Source organism: Bufo bufo, chromosome 9 (genome assembly GCF_905171765.1).
Source record: "Bufo bufo chromosome 9, aBufBuf1.1, whole genome shotgun sequence".
Lineage (NCBI taxonomy): Eukaryota > Metazoa > Chordata > Amphibia > Anura > Bufonidae > Bufo > Bufo bufo.
In genome coordinates, this window is record NC_053397.1 from 110,485,860 (window position 1) to 110,502,377 (window position 16,518).

The 16,518-nt window shown below is 42.1% G+C and overlaps 1 protein-coding gene across 1 annotated transcript in view; it reads right to left on the minus strand.

Moving 5' to 3' along the window:
* Positions 1–16,518, minus strand: part of LOC120978991 (flavin-containing monooxygenase 5-like) — a 272,169-nt gene that overhangs the window by 91,935 nt on the left and 163,716 nt on the right. The window contains exon 4 of the mRNA XM_040407476.1: positions 3,326–3,468. Within this exon, the coding sequence (XP_040263410.1) occupies positions 3,326–3,468 (143 nt within the window). The remainder of the gene's footprint in view (positions 1–3,325; positions 3,469–16,518) is intronic.

Below are 16,518 nucleotides of genomic sequence, written 5' to 3' on the forward strand. Positions count from 1 at the left end.
TTTCCCACTTCTATGCCTCCTTGAAAAAACGCTCTTGGTGATGATGTAAGAGGATGTGGCACAGGAGCAGGAGGAGGAAGAGGGATCATATCGTAGGGTTTCTGGCCAGTCATTCCCAAGTGGCTCCAAGGGTGGGTTCCTGCACCCACAAACTCAAGGTACACAATTGTCCAGCCAGAGCACAGTTCTGGAGGATGACGAGGTGGAGGAGTAGATGGAGGAGGAGGAACCATGTTCACAGCAGGGTGGCACCCAGAAAAGCTCATGGCCATCACTGGTGCGTGGATGGGGGGATACAGAGGACACAGACGATACACCTCCCACAGAGGACAGCTTTTCATTGCCTCTGGGCAGCCTGGCACACATGAGCGATTACATGCTGCAGTGTCTCCGCAACGACCGCCGAGTTGCCCACATTCTAACTTGTGCTGATTACTGGGTGGCCACGCTGCTGGATCCCCGTTACAAGGACAACGTACGGTCCTTAATTCCTCACTGGAGTGTGATCGTAAGACGCTGGTAGACGCGCTACTAGTGGCATTCCCACCTGACAGCGGGGGAACAGTGGAAGCACAAGGCGAAGGCAGAGGACGAGAAAAAGGTCGCCAACGCAGCTGGGGCACCCCCAGCACCTCAGAAGGCAGAGTTAGCATGGCCAAAATGTGGAAAGCTTTGTCAGCACGCCACAACAACCAGCACCACCAGCTGATATGGAACGTCTTAGCAGGAGGCAGCATTTCATTAACATGGTGGAGCAGTATGTGTCTGCCCCCTTCAACTTCTGGGTCTCCAAATTGGGCACATGGCCTGAGCTTGCCCTTTACGTCTTGGAGGCGCTGGCCTGCCCTGCAGCCGGTGTATTATCTGAACGTGTGTTTAGCACGGCAGGGGGCGTCATCACAGACAAGCGCAGCCGCCTGTCCACAGCCAATGTGGACAAGCTCACGTTCATTAAAATGAACCAGGCATGGATCCCTCAGGACTTGTCCGTACCTTGTGCAGAATATACATGTATACCGGCACTAACCAGCCATTGTTATACTGAAGCGCAATTGCTCATTCTTGTATTTTGGATATTTCACACTCTTTTAGAGTGTACCCTAATTTAAAAAAATACAATTAAAACCAAAAACCTGTGTTGGCTACCTCGTCCTCCTCCACCGCCGCTTCCACCTACACCGCTATGTCCACCGCCTCCTCAAACTCCTACTCCATATGGAACTCCACCTCATAAATCCAAATTTTTTTTTTTTATTTGTACGTATTTTACTACTTTGTCAGTTACATTTTGGGGTGAAATTCACAAATTATTGGGTGTATAGTACCACTGCTATACCTAGTAGAAAAAATTACATTTGTCAGTTACAATTTAGGGTCAAATTCACACATTTTTGGGTGTAATATACCCCTACTCTACCTAGTTTACAGCTTAATAAATTTCAATAATTTTTAACTTACATTTTCGGGTAATAATAAACAACTGTTTTCTGTCATAGACCCGTGCTCTACCAAGTAGACAGGTTAATAAATTTCTGTAATTTTTCTGTTACATTCTTGGGTTGACAATTTTAGATGTGAATAAACCCCTGCTCTGCATAGGTGACAGGGAATAAAATTTCTGAAATGCTTATTTAATTGATGCTTGCCACATCCTTTGATTCAATGCTTAAGCTTAAACAAGTTGTACCACATTTGCACCTTAATAGCTTTTCCCACATTTCCGCTTGACTCTTTTGGCCCACATTTGGGCTTTTGTAATTTGTACAACATTTGCACCTTAATAGCTTTTCCCACATTTCTGCTTGACTCTTTTGGCCCACATTTGGGCTTCTGTAATTTGTCCCACATTTGCGCCTCAATAACTTTTCCCACATTTCTGCTCGATCCCAATTTTTTTATTATAAATTTATCTCCCTTAAATTTGGTTTCTTTTTCTCACGCTCCCTCTCTGGCCTGGAACCCTGATTCCCCACAATCCATGATCATCATGGTAGGCGCATAAAAGAACATCGAAAGTTGATAGAGCAGATATTAAATTGGATCGTGAACATCACGGGGACGTGCGACATGGTGGGGCAGTAAGTATGCACACACCTACACGAACTAACTGACAGGGGTCAGCCCCTGCAACTTCTGGGTCTCCAAATTGGGCACATGGCCTGAGCTTGCCCTTTACACCTTGGAGGTGCTTGCCTGCCCTGCAGCCAGTGTATTGTCTGAATGTGTGTTTAGCATGACTGGAGGGTTATATTTCCCAATGTTTTGGGGTGTACCCTAATTAAAAAAAATTAAAAAAATTGTTTAACCAAAAAGCAGTGTAGGCTACCTCCTCCTCCTCCACCGCCACTTCCACCGCCACTTCCACCTCCACCGCCACTTCCACCCACATCCACCGCCTCCTCAACCTCCTACTCCATATGGACCTGGTCCTCCTAGATTAAGATTATTATTATTTTTTTTATGTATTTTATGTTATTTAAAGTCATTTCCCGATCCACATTTGTTTGCAGAGAACTTGCCATACTCTTAACCACATTTTGAATCCATTTGCAGCCCTCTAGCCCTTTCCATGACATTTTTACAGCCATTTTAGTGCTCAAAAGTTTGAGTCCCCATTGACTTCAATGGGGTTCGGGGTCAAGTTCGGGTCCCGAACTCGAACTTTTTTGTGAAGTTTGGCCGAACCTGTTGAACCCGAACATCTAGGTGTCCTCTCAACTCTAGTCATCACTGATCACTTTTGGATGTTCTTCATCTACATATGTTTTTGAATCTTGCTTCCATTCTTCCCTTTTGACTATGGCTTCCAACCTTACACTCCTAACTTTTCCTTTTAGAAGCCCAATTTAAAACAAAATATCACCTCTTATATTAGTTTAAAGGTAAAGTGCACTTATTCCACCATCTTTTTTAACTTCCTTTGGCGGAACTTACCACTTTCACTTTGATACTAACTTTCTTATACTGATTTTCACTCTTCTATATACTGTATTTACTCAGTGTTGAAGTATGTTCCTCTTATGTGGAGATAACATTTCCCTTTGGATTCATGTCCCTCATTCCTTTTTTCTCTCTTGTACCAGCCGCTAAGCTATGACTTACTGCCAATTGTGATTTTCACCACCTTTTCCTTTTGTCGATATTGTACATTTTCACATGCATTTACTGTAGTCCAGCGCTCACTTGACCTGGAGATATTAGCAAGAGCACTTCCTGGTCAAGGGTATTTAATCCCTCCATGTGTACACCTGAGATTATTTCACAGTATATAAATGAAAACTGTATACATTTTTTTCAATGATTAGGTCTAAAGAACTATAATTACCTGTTTGGCAACAGAACTCAATTCTACTGCCAGATCACCACCAGAATTCCCAATTCCGATCACAATAATCTTCTTATCTGCAAATTGTTGAGGATATTTATAATCCCGACTATGTAGATATTGTCCTTCAAACTTGTCAATGCCTATGAAAGAGAACATCATAAACTCAAGTTTTAAAAATCTAAAACATGGGTGAAACAGGGGGTACATCTACAGTACAGTGCTTTCAGAAAGTCTTCAGACCCTTTCACTTTTTTGAATTTGGTTTTCCCATCAATTCGAACCTAATCCCCATTAATAAATACAATGAAAATATAATTTTTGAAATGTTTGAAAATTTGTTAAAAAAATAATAATATTTTGCAAGGACATAAGTATTCAGACCCTTTGCTGTGACACTTGGAATTCAGCTCTGGGTGCCTCCCATTTCTCTTGTTTAGCTTTGAGATGTTTCTACACTTTGATTGGAGTTCACCTGTGGTAAATTATGTTGAATATACATGATTTGGAAAGACACACCTCTGTTTACATACAGTAGGATCTCACAGCTGACAATACATATCACAGCAAAAACCAAGCCATGAGGAGGAAAAAACCGTATGTAGAGCCCAGAAACTTGATTGTGTGGAGGCAAAGATCTGGAGAAGGGTACAGATCATTTTTTGCTGCACTAAAAGTTCATACGAGCACAGTGGCCTCCATAATTCTTAAATGAAAGAATTTTGGAACAACCAGGGCTCTTTCTAAAGCTGGCTGCCCCGCCAAACTAAGTAATCAGGAGGAAAAGGGCCTTGGTAAGAGAGGTGACCAAGAATCTAATGGTCTCTCTAGCCAAGCTCTAAAAATCCTGTGTACAGTTGGGATAAACTTCCAGAGGGTCAACCATCACTGCAGCACTCCACCAATATGGGTCTTATATCATAATGGCCATATTGGTGTAGTGCTATATCATAATGGTTTCTCCTAAGTAAAAGAAACATGGAAATTCGCAAAAAGAAATTTGCAAAAAAAAAAAAAATCACTTAAAAGGAGATTCTCTTGTCTGATGAAATGAAGATTGAACTTTTTGGCCTAAATTTTAAGTGTCATGGTATGGAGGAAACTAGGTACTGCCCAATACCCTCATGCTATGGGAGTGTTTTTTAGCTGCTGGGACAGGGAGACTGGTCATAGTTGGGGGAAAGCTGAATGGAGCAGAAGTACAGAGAAAGTCTTAATAAAAACCTGATCCAGTGTGCTCTGGACCTCAGGCTGGGCTGAAGGTTCTGTCAGAACTTTTGATGTTAAAAGGAGTCCATCAAATAAGGCCTACATAGGTATCTGAATAGGAATTTTGAAAAGAGAAGCCATGTTGGTCTGAATTAATATTTTTCAAGAGGGCACTCTAAGTTCAAACCTTTTGGACTTAGAATCACTAACCAAAGATTAGATTTATGTGAAAACTTTTGTTTATAAAACTTAGGTGGGTTTACATAGTCTGTTTTTTGTAGGAAGAGGCTTAGACAGATTCAGTAAAGATATTGACGCAGATAAGATACCTAGAAATCTGTTGAGTCAAATTAGACGCAGGGAATATAAAGATATTAATGTTATTAGTGATTAACCCATATTAGTGAATTCAGATTTTCTATAATTGATTTAAATTTAAATATGTGTGCTTTATATATATGAGTGTAGTCAGGGCTGGCGCCACCAGTAAGGCGACTTAGGCAGTCGCCTAGGGCGCCATGCAGCAGGGGGCGCCCGGCGCCCCTTTTCGGTAAAAAATAAATAAAAAAATTGCTTATATAAGTTCGGGCTGCCGGCGCCGCCCCTCATGCGGCGCCGCCTGAGCGGCCGAGGCTGAGCGGCTGAGGCTGAGCGCTTGCCGCTCTAAAGAATCCTGCCTGCGCCTGCTATGTGCTGTTGTTAATGTAGCATGGCCGAGCTCTGTTCAGTCCGCGGTACAGGAGCTTTTGTTTCCTGTACCCGGCCGGATTGACAGGAAGTGCTCACTTAGTGTGCACTTCCTGTCAGTCCGGCCGGGTACAGGAAACAAATGCTCCTGTACCGCGGACCGAACAGAGCTCGGCCATGCTACACTAGAGGTGGGGTAGAATGAGAGTGACAAGGGGGGAGGGGGTGGAAATAATGAGTGACAAGGGGGGAGGGGGTGAAAATAATGAGTGACAAGGGGGGAGGGGGTGTGAAAATAATGAGTGACAAGGGGGGAGGGGGTGTGAAAATAATGAGTGACAAGGGGGGAGGGGAGTGTGAAAATAATGAGTGACAAGGGGGGAGGGGAGTGTGAAAATAATGAGTGACAAGGGGGGAGGGGGTGTGAAAATAATGAGTGACAAGGGGGGGTGAAAATAATGAGTGACAAGGGGGGAGGGGGGTGGAAATAATGAGTGACAAGGGGGGAGGGGGGTGGAAATAATGAGTGACAAGGGGGGAGGGGGGGGTGGAAATAATGAGTGACAAGGGGGAGGGGGGGTGGAAATAATGAGTGACAAGGGGGAGGGGGGGTGGAAATAATGAGTGACAAGGGGGGAGGGGGGGGTGGAAATAATGAGTGACAAGGGGGAGGGGGGGTGGAAATAATGAGTGACAAGGGGGAAGGGGGGGTGGAAATAATGAGTGACAAGGGGGGTGGAAATAATGAGTGACAAGGGAGGAGGGGCGGTGGAAATAATGAGAGTGACAAGGGAGGGGGGGGGAAGAGAGTGACAAGGGAGTCCCCAGAGCCAGACTGCAGCCAGAGACCAGATCATCTTATTGTCCTGGTGGTAAGTAGACAATGCAATATGTTTATTATGTAATTGTTTAGTTATTAATACTACATTGGAGACTAATTTACCTCACATTTAGGGTCCATTCACACATCCGTGTGTGTTTTGCGGATCCACAAAACACAGACAGCGGCAATGTGCGTTCCGCACTTTGCGGACCGCACATTGCCGGCACTATTGCGGACAAGAATAGGACATGTTCTATTTTTTTCAGGATCGGAATTGCGGATCTGGGTGCGGCCCCATAGAAATGTATGGGTCCGCAATTCCGTTCCGCAAAAACAGACGGCTACAAGAAGCTGGATTAACCCTAAGGGAAACATAGCAGTTCTTTTAATTTAAAAGCTGAGAAAGGGGTGGAACATGATATGGGCAGATCATCTGATAAGGGGGGGGGGGGCGTCATTTTTTATCTTGCCTAGGAGGGCGGCAAAAATCCTTGCACCGGCCCTGAGTGTGGTCCTTATAGATATATTCAATTTTAAGGTTAGAATTAAAGTAGTTATTCCTATGTAATTCCAAAATACATGACTGAAACTAGCACAAGTTAATGATCTCTTTCCTTAAGGATTTCTTGAATGGAGAGATGTAGACCCAGGTGTTAAAAGCAAATACTGAGTCTTCCCCAGAACAATGACCTGAGTGTGGTAATGTGTATCTTGAATTAATTAGGTCTGGTCAGAAGATTAAGAGGAAGACTAGATGTTTGCCTAAAGACAAAAGTCATTGTCTATTTCAGATCTCCTCAAGGTTTCGTCTAAAACATTAGTTAAAGTTTAATTCAGTTAAATGAATAACAGAATATACAGAAGAGAGAGATAAGTGCCTCAATTTTTATATGGAATACATAGTACCACCTAGTGTTGGGTTAACATTAAGGTTTAGAGTGTGAAATTCATTATGGGAGGTCCTATTAGTTATCAAATGATGTCGCTAGTTAATGATAAAATTTTACTAATCCCTTTCCAAAAGGGAATAAAACATGGTATGGGACTACAGAGGGGAGGTGATCGGGGGCTTCTTGAATCAGCTTGGGATGGTCATCTTGAGGACAGAAGAATCCATCTTTGGAATCCATCTTTTATACCTAGGGAAGCCATCTGACCAGCTATCCTATTATCCAAGCAATTCCATCCATCTCTCCATTTATTTGAAAATTCCGGTTGTATCCCTGAACCGTGACATTGATCTTTCCAGTCAGATCCTCCGGCACAGTATAAATTTTTATATGGAAGCTTTATATTATACATATACAGTACAGACCAAAAGTTTGGACACACCTTCTCATTCAAAGAGTTTTCTTTATTTTCATGACTATGAAGGCATCAAAACTATGAATTAACACATCTGGAATTATATACATAACAAACAAGTGTGAAACAACTGAAAATATGTCATATTCTAGGTTCTTCAAAGTAGCCACCTTTTGCTTTGATTACTGCTTTGCACACGCTTGGCATTCTCTTGATGAGCTTCAAGAGGTAGTCCCCTGAAATGGTCTTCCAACAGTCTTGAAGGAGTTCCCAGAGATGCTTAGCACTTGTTGGCCCTTTTGCCTTCACTCTGCGGTCCAGCTCACCCCAAACCATCTCAATTGGGTTCAGGTCCGGTGACTGTTGAGGCCAGGTCATCTGGCGCAGCAACCCATCACTCTCCTTCATGGTCAAATAGCCCTTACTTTCAAAGTTTTCCCAATTTTTCGGCTGACTGACTGACCTTCATTTCTTAAAATAATGATGGCCACTCGTTTTTCTTTACTTAGCTGCTTTTTTCTTGCCATAATACAAATACTAACAGTCTATTCAGTAGGACTATCAGCTGTGTATCCACCTGACTTCTCCTCAATGCCACTGATGGTCCCAACCCCATTTATAAGGCAAGAAATCCCACTTATAAAACCTGACAGGGCACACCTGTGAAGTGAAAACCATTTCAGGGGATTACCTCTTGAAGCTCATCAAGAGAATGCCAAGAGTGTGCAAAGCAGTAATCAAAGCAAAAGGTGGCTACTTTGAAGAACCTAGAATATGACATATTTTCAGTTGTTTCACACTTGTTTGTTATGTATATAATTCCACATGTGTTAATTCATAGTTGTGATGCCTTCAGTGTGAATCTACAATTTTCATAGTCATGAAAATAAAGAAAACTCTTTGAATGAGAAGGTGTGTCCAAACTTTTGGTCTGTACTGTACATATTGCATTAACCATATTGTGCGGGTAGGATTTTTACTGAATTGAGTTGGACTTTGTAACTGCAGCATCAAAATCTAAATGTTGTTCAGCATAAGAAAAAAAAAAAACCTAAAGAACTGATTTCGTTCTAGTTATATATGGTTGAAAATATCTATATGTATAAGGAAATTTTCAGAATATCTAATCCACCTGTTGGCTTGGAGAGATCAAAAGGTACGGTTAAGGAGTTGGGTTATTAAAATATCTGTAATTAAAGTATATTCGGTGGAATTATCTTGAGTTTTCATAATGACATATGTTGATCATTATCAATCTATTGTTATTGATTTTCAATTGATAAGTATTTGATCGCTACCCACTTTACATTATATTATATATTATTGTGCACTAAAATTGCATTAATAAATTATATATATATTTTGTTTGTAACTGGGTTTTGTCTTCAGTTCAACGCAGATCACGAGCTTGTGTTAGCTTGGTATTTATGATAATAGATTAGAATCTCCTTCATTACAGATTCTAATTTATTCACATAAATAATATAGACTGTCAATCGGAGAGAGCAAAAATATTCCGACAGTTCACCTTCCAACAAGACAGGTACTCTAACACACAGCCAAGACAAGACAGGAGTCTTAGGGACAACTCTGTGAATGTGCTTGATTGGCCCAGCAGAGCCCTGATTCAATGTAATCGAACATCTCCATGAAGACCTGAAAATGGCTGTCCCCCAATGGCTGTCCCCATCCAACCTGACAGAGCTTGAAAGGATCTGTAGAAAAGAATGGCAAAAAAATCCCCAAATCCAAACCTTGTGCCAGCATATCCAAAAAGAATGGAGGCTGTAATCACTGCCAAAGGTACTTCAAAATGGTCTGGATACTTATGTTAATGCAAAATTTTAGTTTTTCCTTTTCAATAAATTTGCAAAGATTTTGAACATTCTGTTTTCACTTTGTCATTATGAGGTATTGAGTACAGAATGATGGGGACAATTCTGAACTTTTTTATTTTAGACACAGCCGCAATATGACAAATTGTAAAAAAGTGGAAGGATCTGAAGACTTGCACTGTATAGGAACTGCACTTTCTAATTTAACATTCTAGATGAATCTGCAACAGTATAATGTTTGTGTTAGAATAAGTGATTTCTGCTATTTTGCATCAAGGTGCTTTACTTCTGAGACCATGTTATTTTGATTATCCTATATCCCTTTTCCACCTTCTCACCCTTAGACTCAGCTGCTAGTATGTGATGTCATAATGAGATCACACAGGAAAGAAGACCTGTTTTGTAGCCAATGCCATTATACACATAATTACAGATTTACTGATACTCATTATTAGGGCTCATTCAGAGAGCTGTATGTATCTTTCCACATCTGATCCACAACTTTGCATATTAGATGTGCACACATTTACTTCTATGGGACCCCAAAAGATGCGGACATCACTCTGTGTGTTGTCCGCATATTTTCTTCTGTTCCACAGCCCCGCAAAACAAATAAAACATGTCCAATACTTGTCATTGAAATCAGGACGTGGCCTCATTGAAGTCTATGGGTCTGCAAAAATGTAGAATGCAATCAGGTTTTTTTTTGTGGACATGCTGAAGTGACCACAAAAATCAGCATTTTTGCAGACCTCAAAAAACATATGTATATATATAGGACCTTCTCTTTAACACATGCCTCTCCTGGACTTTTGGCCTCCAAGTTTCGGGGGTAAGTAGGATCCAGCTATGTGATACTACAGATTGAAAGCACCAGGTAGATGGGTGGGAGTGCAAGGTTCACAGGGGATGCTACTCCCCACACATAAAACAAAAAAGGAAAATTAAACCAGCACCTCCATAATATATATAGATAAGAATGCAGGTGCAAGTTACATTGGCTGCCAAAAGCCCAGGAGAGCAGTGGCGTCTCTAGCTTTCAAATTTTGGGGGGGCACACTGGGGGCCAGGACAAAAGTAGGGGGGGCAGCTATAACAACGATACATTTACACAAGTACGCTTAGAAATGCTGCAATACTTTACCCAATACCTAAAACCGCAACAGGGAAGAAAAGTCCAGCTGTCTGTGGATGACACTTTTATAGAGAGGGGGATCTGTGGATGACACTGCTATGGGGGGGATCTGTGGATGCCACATACCGTATATAGCATCTTATGCTATATGTGTCATCCACAGATCCACCCCATGACAGTGTCATCCCCATTTCCCCCTCCATAACAGCGTCATCCACAGATCTCCCTCCCTATAACAGTGTTATCCACAGATCTCCCTCCCCGCCTCTCACAGGAGTGTACATATATAAAATAAACATATTTCACATGAACACTTACAGTTACTTGGCTTGGCCCTTGGGGATCTCGGACACCACTTCAACACTTGGCCGGGGGCTCGGCGGAGCTGATGTTGTGTTTTATCCTAATGAGAAAGATTTCATAATAAGGATTTGGAGAAGGGGCAGAGGGATAGCAGAGCAGGGAGAGGCTGGTGCTGCTACTAGGGGGTCATACCATGGGGGAGTAATAAAACCCACCATAATGCCCCCCAGTAGAAATAATTCTCCTTATAATGTGCAAAACATACCCCCTTATGCCCCCAATTGAGCTAATTTCCCCCATAATGTGCCAGTATAAAATACCCCTATATAGTGCACCAGTAAATGCCTCCATAGTGCTCCTCTCCCCCCTTCCTGCTAGTGACCCCCAGAATGTACCAGTATAAAATGTCCCATATATCGTGCCCCAGTAGATGCCCTCAGTGTCCCCCATAATTTGCAAGTATAAAATACCCCTTCTTAGTGTCCCCGTAGATGACTCCATAGTACTCCTCTCTCCCCTTCTCCATAGTACCCACCATAATGTGTCCCAGTATAAAATGCTACTGTACAGAGCCCCCCATATAAAACACCCCTTCTTTGTGGCCTCAGTAGATGCCCCTATAGTGCCCACCAATAATGTGCCAGTAATAAGTGCCCTCAATAACGTGCCAGTAACAAGAGCCCCCCAATGTGCCAGTAATAAGCCCCCATCACGTGCCAGTAACAAGAGCCCCCATCACGTGCCAGTAATAAGCCCCCCATCACGTGCCAGTAATAAGCCCCCCATCACGTGCCAGTAATAAGCCCCCCATCACGTGCCAGTATTAAGCCCCCCATGTTCCAGTATTAAGTCCCCCATCATCATGTGCGAGTATTAAGTCCCCCCATCATCATGTGCCAGTATTAAGCCCCCCCATGTTCCAGTATTAAGTCCCCCCCATCATCATGTGCGAGTATTAAGTCCCCCCATCATCATGTGCCAGTATTAAGTCCCCCATCATCATGTGCCAGTATTAAGTCCCCCCCATCATCATGTGCCAGTATTAAGTCTCCCCCCATCATCATGTGCCAGTATTAAGTCCCCCCCCCATCATCATGTGCCAGTTTTGTAATAAGCCCCCCCCAATGTGCCAGTAACACTATTGTAAAAAACAAACAAAAAAAAAACACTTATACTTACCTAAGTGTCAGCGATGCGATGCAGCCTCTTCCTGTGTCCCACGCTGTAATGTAAGGCTCAGGCGGCACGATGACGTCATTGCGCCGACCTCTGATAGGCTGCTGGCCTAGTGCCTGCAGCCAGGGGCGTACATAAAAATCACTGGGCCCCATAGCAGGAATCTAAATTGGGCCCCCCATTCCCCTTTTATAGCCCCTCCCTTTGTTCCATGAACTATTCTTGCTGCTGCGTTTTATAATTTATGACATCAGGGCCGGATTGGGATTACAAAACAGCCCTGGCACACAAAAGAGGTATAATAGATGCAGATGTATATTATATACAGCAGTGTACAGTTATGTGAGGTACGTGGTATAATATATGCAGTGTGTACAGGTATATAGTATATTCCCTAGTGTTCTGATATGTGAGGTACAGGGTATAATAGATGCAGTGTGTACAGGTATATAGTATATACAGCAGTGTACTGATATGTGAGGTACGGGGTATAATATATGCAGTGTATACAGTATATACAGTAGTGTAATATGTGAGGTACGAGGTATAATAGATGCAGTGTGTACAGATATATAGTAAATACAGCAGTGTATTGACACCTCGTACCTCAGATATCAGTACACCGCTGTATATACTATATATCTGTACACACTGCATCTATTATACCTCGTACCTCACATATATAGTATATACAGAAGTGTACTGATATCTGTACACACAGCATCTATTATACCTTGTACCTCACATATCAGTGCACTGCGGTATATACAAACCGGATTCCAAAAAAGTTGGGACACTATACAAATCGTGAATAAAAACTGAATGCAATGATGTGGAGGTGCCAACTTCTAATATTTTATTCAGAATAGAACATAAATCACGGAACAAAAGTTTAAACTGAGAAAATGTACCATTTTAAGGGAAAAATATGTTGAATCAGAATTTCATTGTGTCAACAAATCCCAAAAAAGTTGGGACAAGGCCATTTTCACCACTGTGTATGCCACTGTGTATGCCTCCCCTTCTTCTTACAACACTCAACAGACGTCTGGGGACCGAGTTTCTCAAGTTTAGAAATAGGAATGCTCTCCCATTCTTGTCTAATACAGGCCTCTAACTGTTCAATCGTCTTGGGCCTTCTTTGTTGCACCTTCCTCTTTATGATGCGCCAAATGTTCTCTATAGGTGAAAGATCTGGACTGCAGACTGGCCATTTCAGTACCCGGATCCTTCTCCTACGCAGCCATGATGTTGTGATTGATGCAGAATGTGGTCTCGCATTATCTTGTTGAAAAATGCAGGGTCTTCCCTGAAAGAGATGACGTCTGGATGGGAGCATATGTTGTTCTAGAACCTGAATATATTTTTTTGCATTGATGGTGCCTTTCCAGACATGCAAGCTGCCCATGCCACACGCACTCATGCAACCCCATACCATCAGAGATGCAGGCTTTTGAACTGAGCGTTTATAACAACTTGGGTTGTCCTTGTCCTCTTTGGTCCGGATGAGATGGCGTCCCAGATTTCCAAAAAGAACTTCGAATCGTGACTCGTCTGACCACAGAACAGTCTTCCATTTTGCCACACTCCATTTTAAATGATCCCTGGCCCAGTGAAAACGCCTGAGCTTGTGGATCTTGCTTAGAAATGGCTTCTTCTTTGCACTGTAGAGTTTCAGCTGGCAACGGCGGATGGCACGGTGGATTGTGTTCACTGACAATGGTTTTTGGAAGTATTCCTGAGCCCATTCTGTGATTTCCTTTACAGTAGCATTCCTGTTTGTGGTGCAGTGTCGTTTAAGGGCCCGGAGATCACGGGCATCCAGTATGGTTTTACGGCCTTGACCCTTACGCACAGAGATTGTTCCAGATTCTCTGAATCTTCGGATGATGTTATGCACAGTTGATGATGATAGATGCAAAGTCTTTGCAATTTTTCGCTGGGTAACACCTTTCTGATATTGCTCCACTATCTTTCTGCGCAACATTGTGGGAATTGGTGATCCTCTACCCATCTTGGCTTCTGAGAGACACTGCCACTCTGAGAAGCTCTTTTTATACCCAATCATGTTGCCAATTGACATAATTAGTGTTAATTGGTCTTCCAGCTCTTCGTTATGCTCAAGTTTACTTTTTCCAGCCTCTTATTGCTACTTGTCCCAACTTTTTTGGGATTTGTTGACACCGTGAAGTTTTGAATCAACGTATTTTTCCTTTAAAATGATACAATTACTCGGATTAAACGTTTGATCTGTCATCTACGTTCTATTACAAATAAAATATTGACATTTGCCATCTCCACATCATTGCATTCAGTTTTTATTCACAATTTGTTTAGTGTCTCAACTTTTTTGGAATCCGGTTTGTACTATATATCTGTACATATTGCATGTATAATACTGTGTAATATATGCAGTGTGTGTGCATGTATGTGTGTGTATCTATATATATATATACAGAGCAGTGTATTGATGTAATACTGTATAATACTGTAGATGCAGTGTTTATAGAAATATGTGGTCAGTTATGCATTATAGTCACTGTGAGGTACATGAGGTAGTGGTACCTGTCTGAAGTAGTATACATGAGTGAGCAATGAGTAAAAACAGGGCATGGAGGGGAGGTAAATGATGAAAAGTGGAGGACCTCCTCTTACCTCTCCATTCCAGTCTGTATGGATCAATGCAGAGCTGCTTGTGAACTTTTAATACTTGCTGTTAGGGGTTGAAGGACCTGTGATGATGTCATCACAGGTCCTGGCAGATGTACCTTTGGAACCTAGGAACTACACCATTTTTGGTGCAGTTCCTTTGCTAGATTCTGCAGGACCTGTGATGTTGAAGATGATGTCATCACAGGTCCTGGCAGATGCACTGTTCTAACCTGGGAACTACACTTTACACTGTGCAGTTCCCTTACAGGACCTGTGATGACATCATCAAAGGTCCTTTAGCTTTAGAAAGGTAAACAGGAGTAATTAGGGGCGGGGCCTCTCCTCCACTTTGGTGCCTGCCTGCAGCCTATCAGAGGAAAGGGAAGGGACACGCCTCTCCCTCCCCTGCACCTCCGCTGGCACAGGCAGTTTACAATGGAGATGAGCGCATTGGAAGCGCTCATCTCCCTGTGCCCGGCGGCGGCGGCTGCTCACTTGGGGGGGGGGGGGTCATTTTAGTTGGGGGGGCACATGGGGGGGCACAGCATGATGTAGGGGGGGCCGTGGCCCCCTCTGGCCCCCCCCCGGCGACGCCACTGCAGGAGAGGCATGTGTTAGAGTAGGTCCCGTCTATTGCATGCCACCTTTTCGCTGGTAGATTGGCCCAACATCTTTTTGATCAATAATATGCGTAAAGACTAAAGAGCTTCTACTTTTTCTAACAGGAAGTATAGCAGTTATGCAGTTTACTTTTTTCATAAATTCACCGTTTACCTATGTCTTTGTGCATTAAGCAGTGTGCTGCTACTTATAGTTCTACGTAATCTGTGAAAAATGTATGGCATATGGATGGCTTAAATTTTTTTTTTTTTATCATTCCCATATTTGAATGGTGCATAGGCATGCACTGAATTTTTCAGATTGTGCACACAGATCCGTAAAAGTAAGTGTAAGTAACCCTATGGAATTGTTTGGGTCCGAGTCCTTTTTTTTTTATAATGAAAGGCACACAGAAGAGAAAAACATTAATGTAAATAAGGCCATAATGATTATAATTAGGGAAGAATGTCCAATAATGATTAACTATAGAACACTTTGAATCTGATGTAGCACCCGCTGTCACCGTGAATTATAATTTCCATTAGAAGTTCTTGATCAGATAAATAGGTGCAATCTTACAAGCAGCAATACTATTGTCTGTAAGACCACTTTTAATGCAAAGCAATTATGACTGCACGTGTTTCTTTGCAGGTAACCATGGTTAAGAGAAGAAAACAATGATTTCAACTCCCCTTTTAAAGTAACCAGTCTGCTCTTCTAATTCAATCATTATGATGGAATTAGATCAGCTACCTTGTCCTCATAAACAGTTTCTCCTTAGCTAATGTTCTGCCTATCCAGGTTACAGAATCATTACAGATAATGTCTGTCTCAGTCATAGTATTTCTAAAGTGTTTAGTGTGGTTATAGCCCCATCTACCGGTGTTAAGTTGTATTAAAGACTACTGCATTGTGTGTGGTGCACTGCATTGTGGGAGTGCAAAGGATCCTGGGAAAGAGAAGTCTCCAGGACACATCAGCAGAGCTGTCCTATGCATGTCTCTTTTTCAAACTCCACCATCCTTGTAAAATCATATCTGGTGAGAGAGCTACCTTTGTTTCAGGGATATTGTGTGTTGCAGAGCTGTTAAGATAGTTGTAATTGTTACTCAGGGAGTTGTTATTACTGTTAGCTAGCCGTACAATCTTATGTACAGGCATCCATTTTACCATCTGCTTCAATGTTAATATAATGTTATAGTACATGTTATTCTTAATACTTATGCATGTTATTTTTATTCTTTTAGTTTTACCAAACAATCCTGTTTTCAATAAATCAATCAATCAATTGTAAATAATCAATCAATCACACTTGTTTATTGGACATTTTGACCAATAAACAAGTTAGACTACAAAGAACAGTCCTATTTGGAAGACAGGAATGGTTTATGCTGAAAGTCAGATTGCACACTGTGTGAACGTGTAAGAAGACAGAACAGTAAAACAGATGCTAGTCACCAGCAATAGT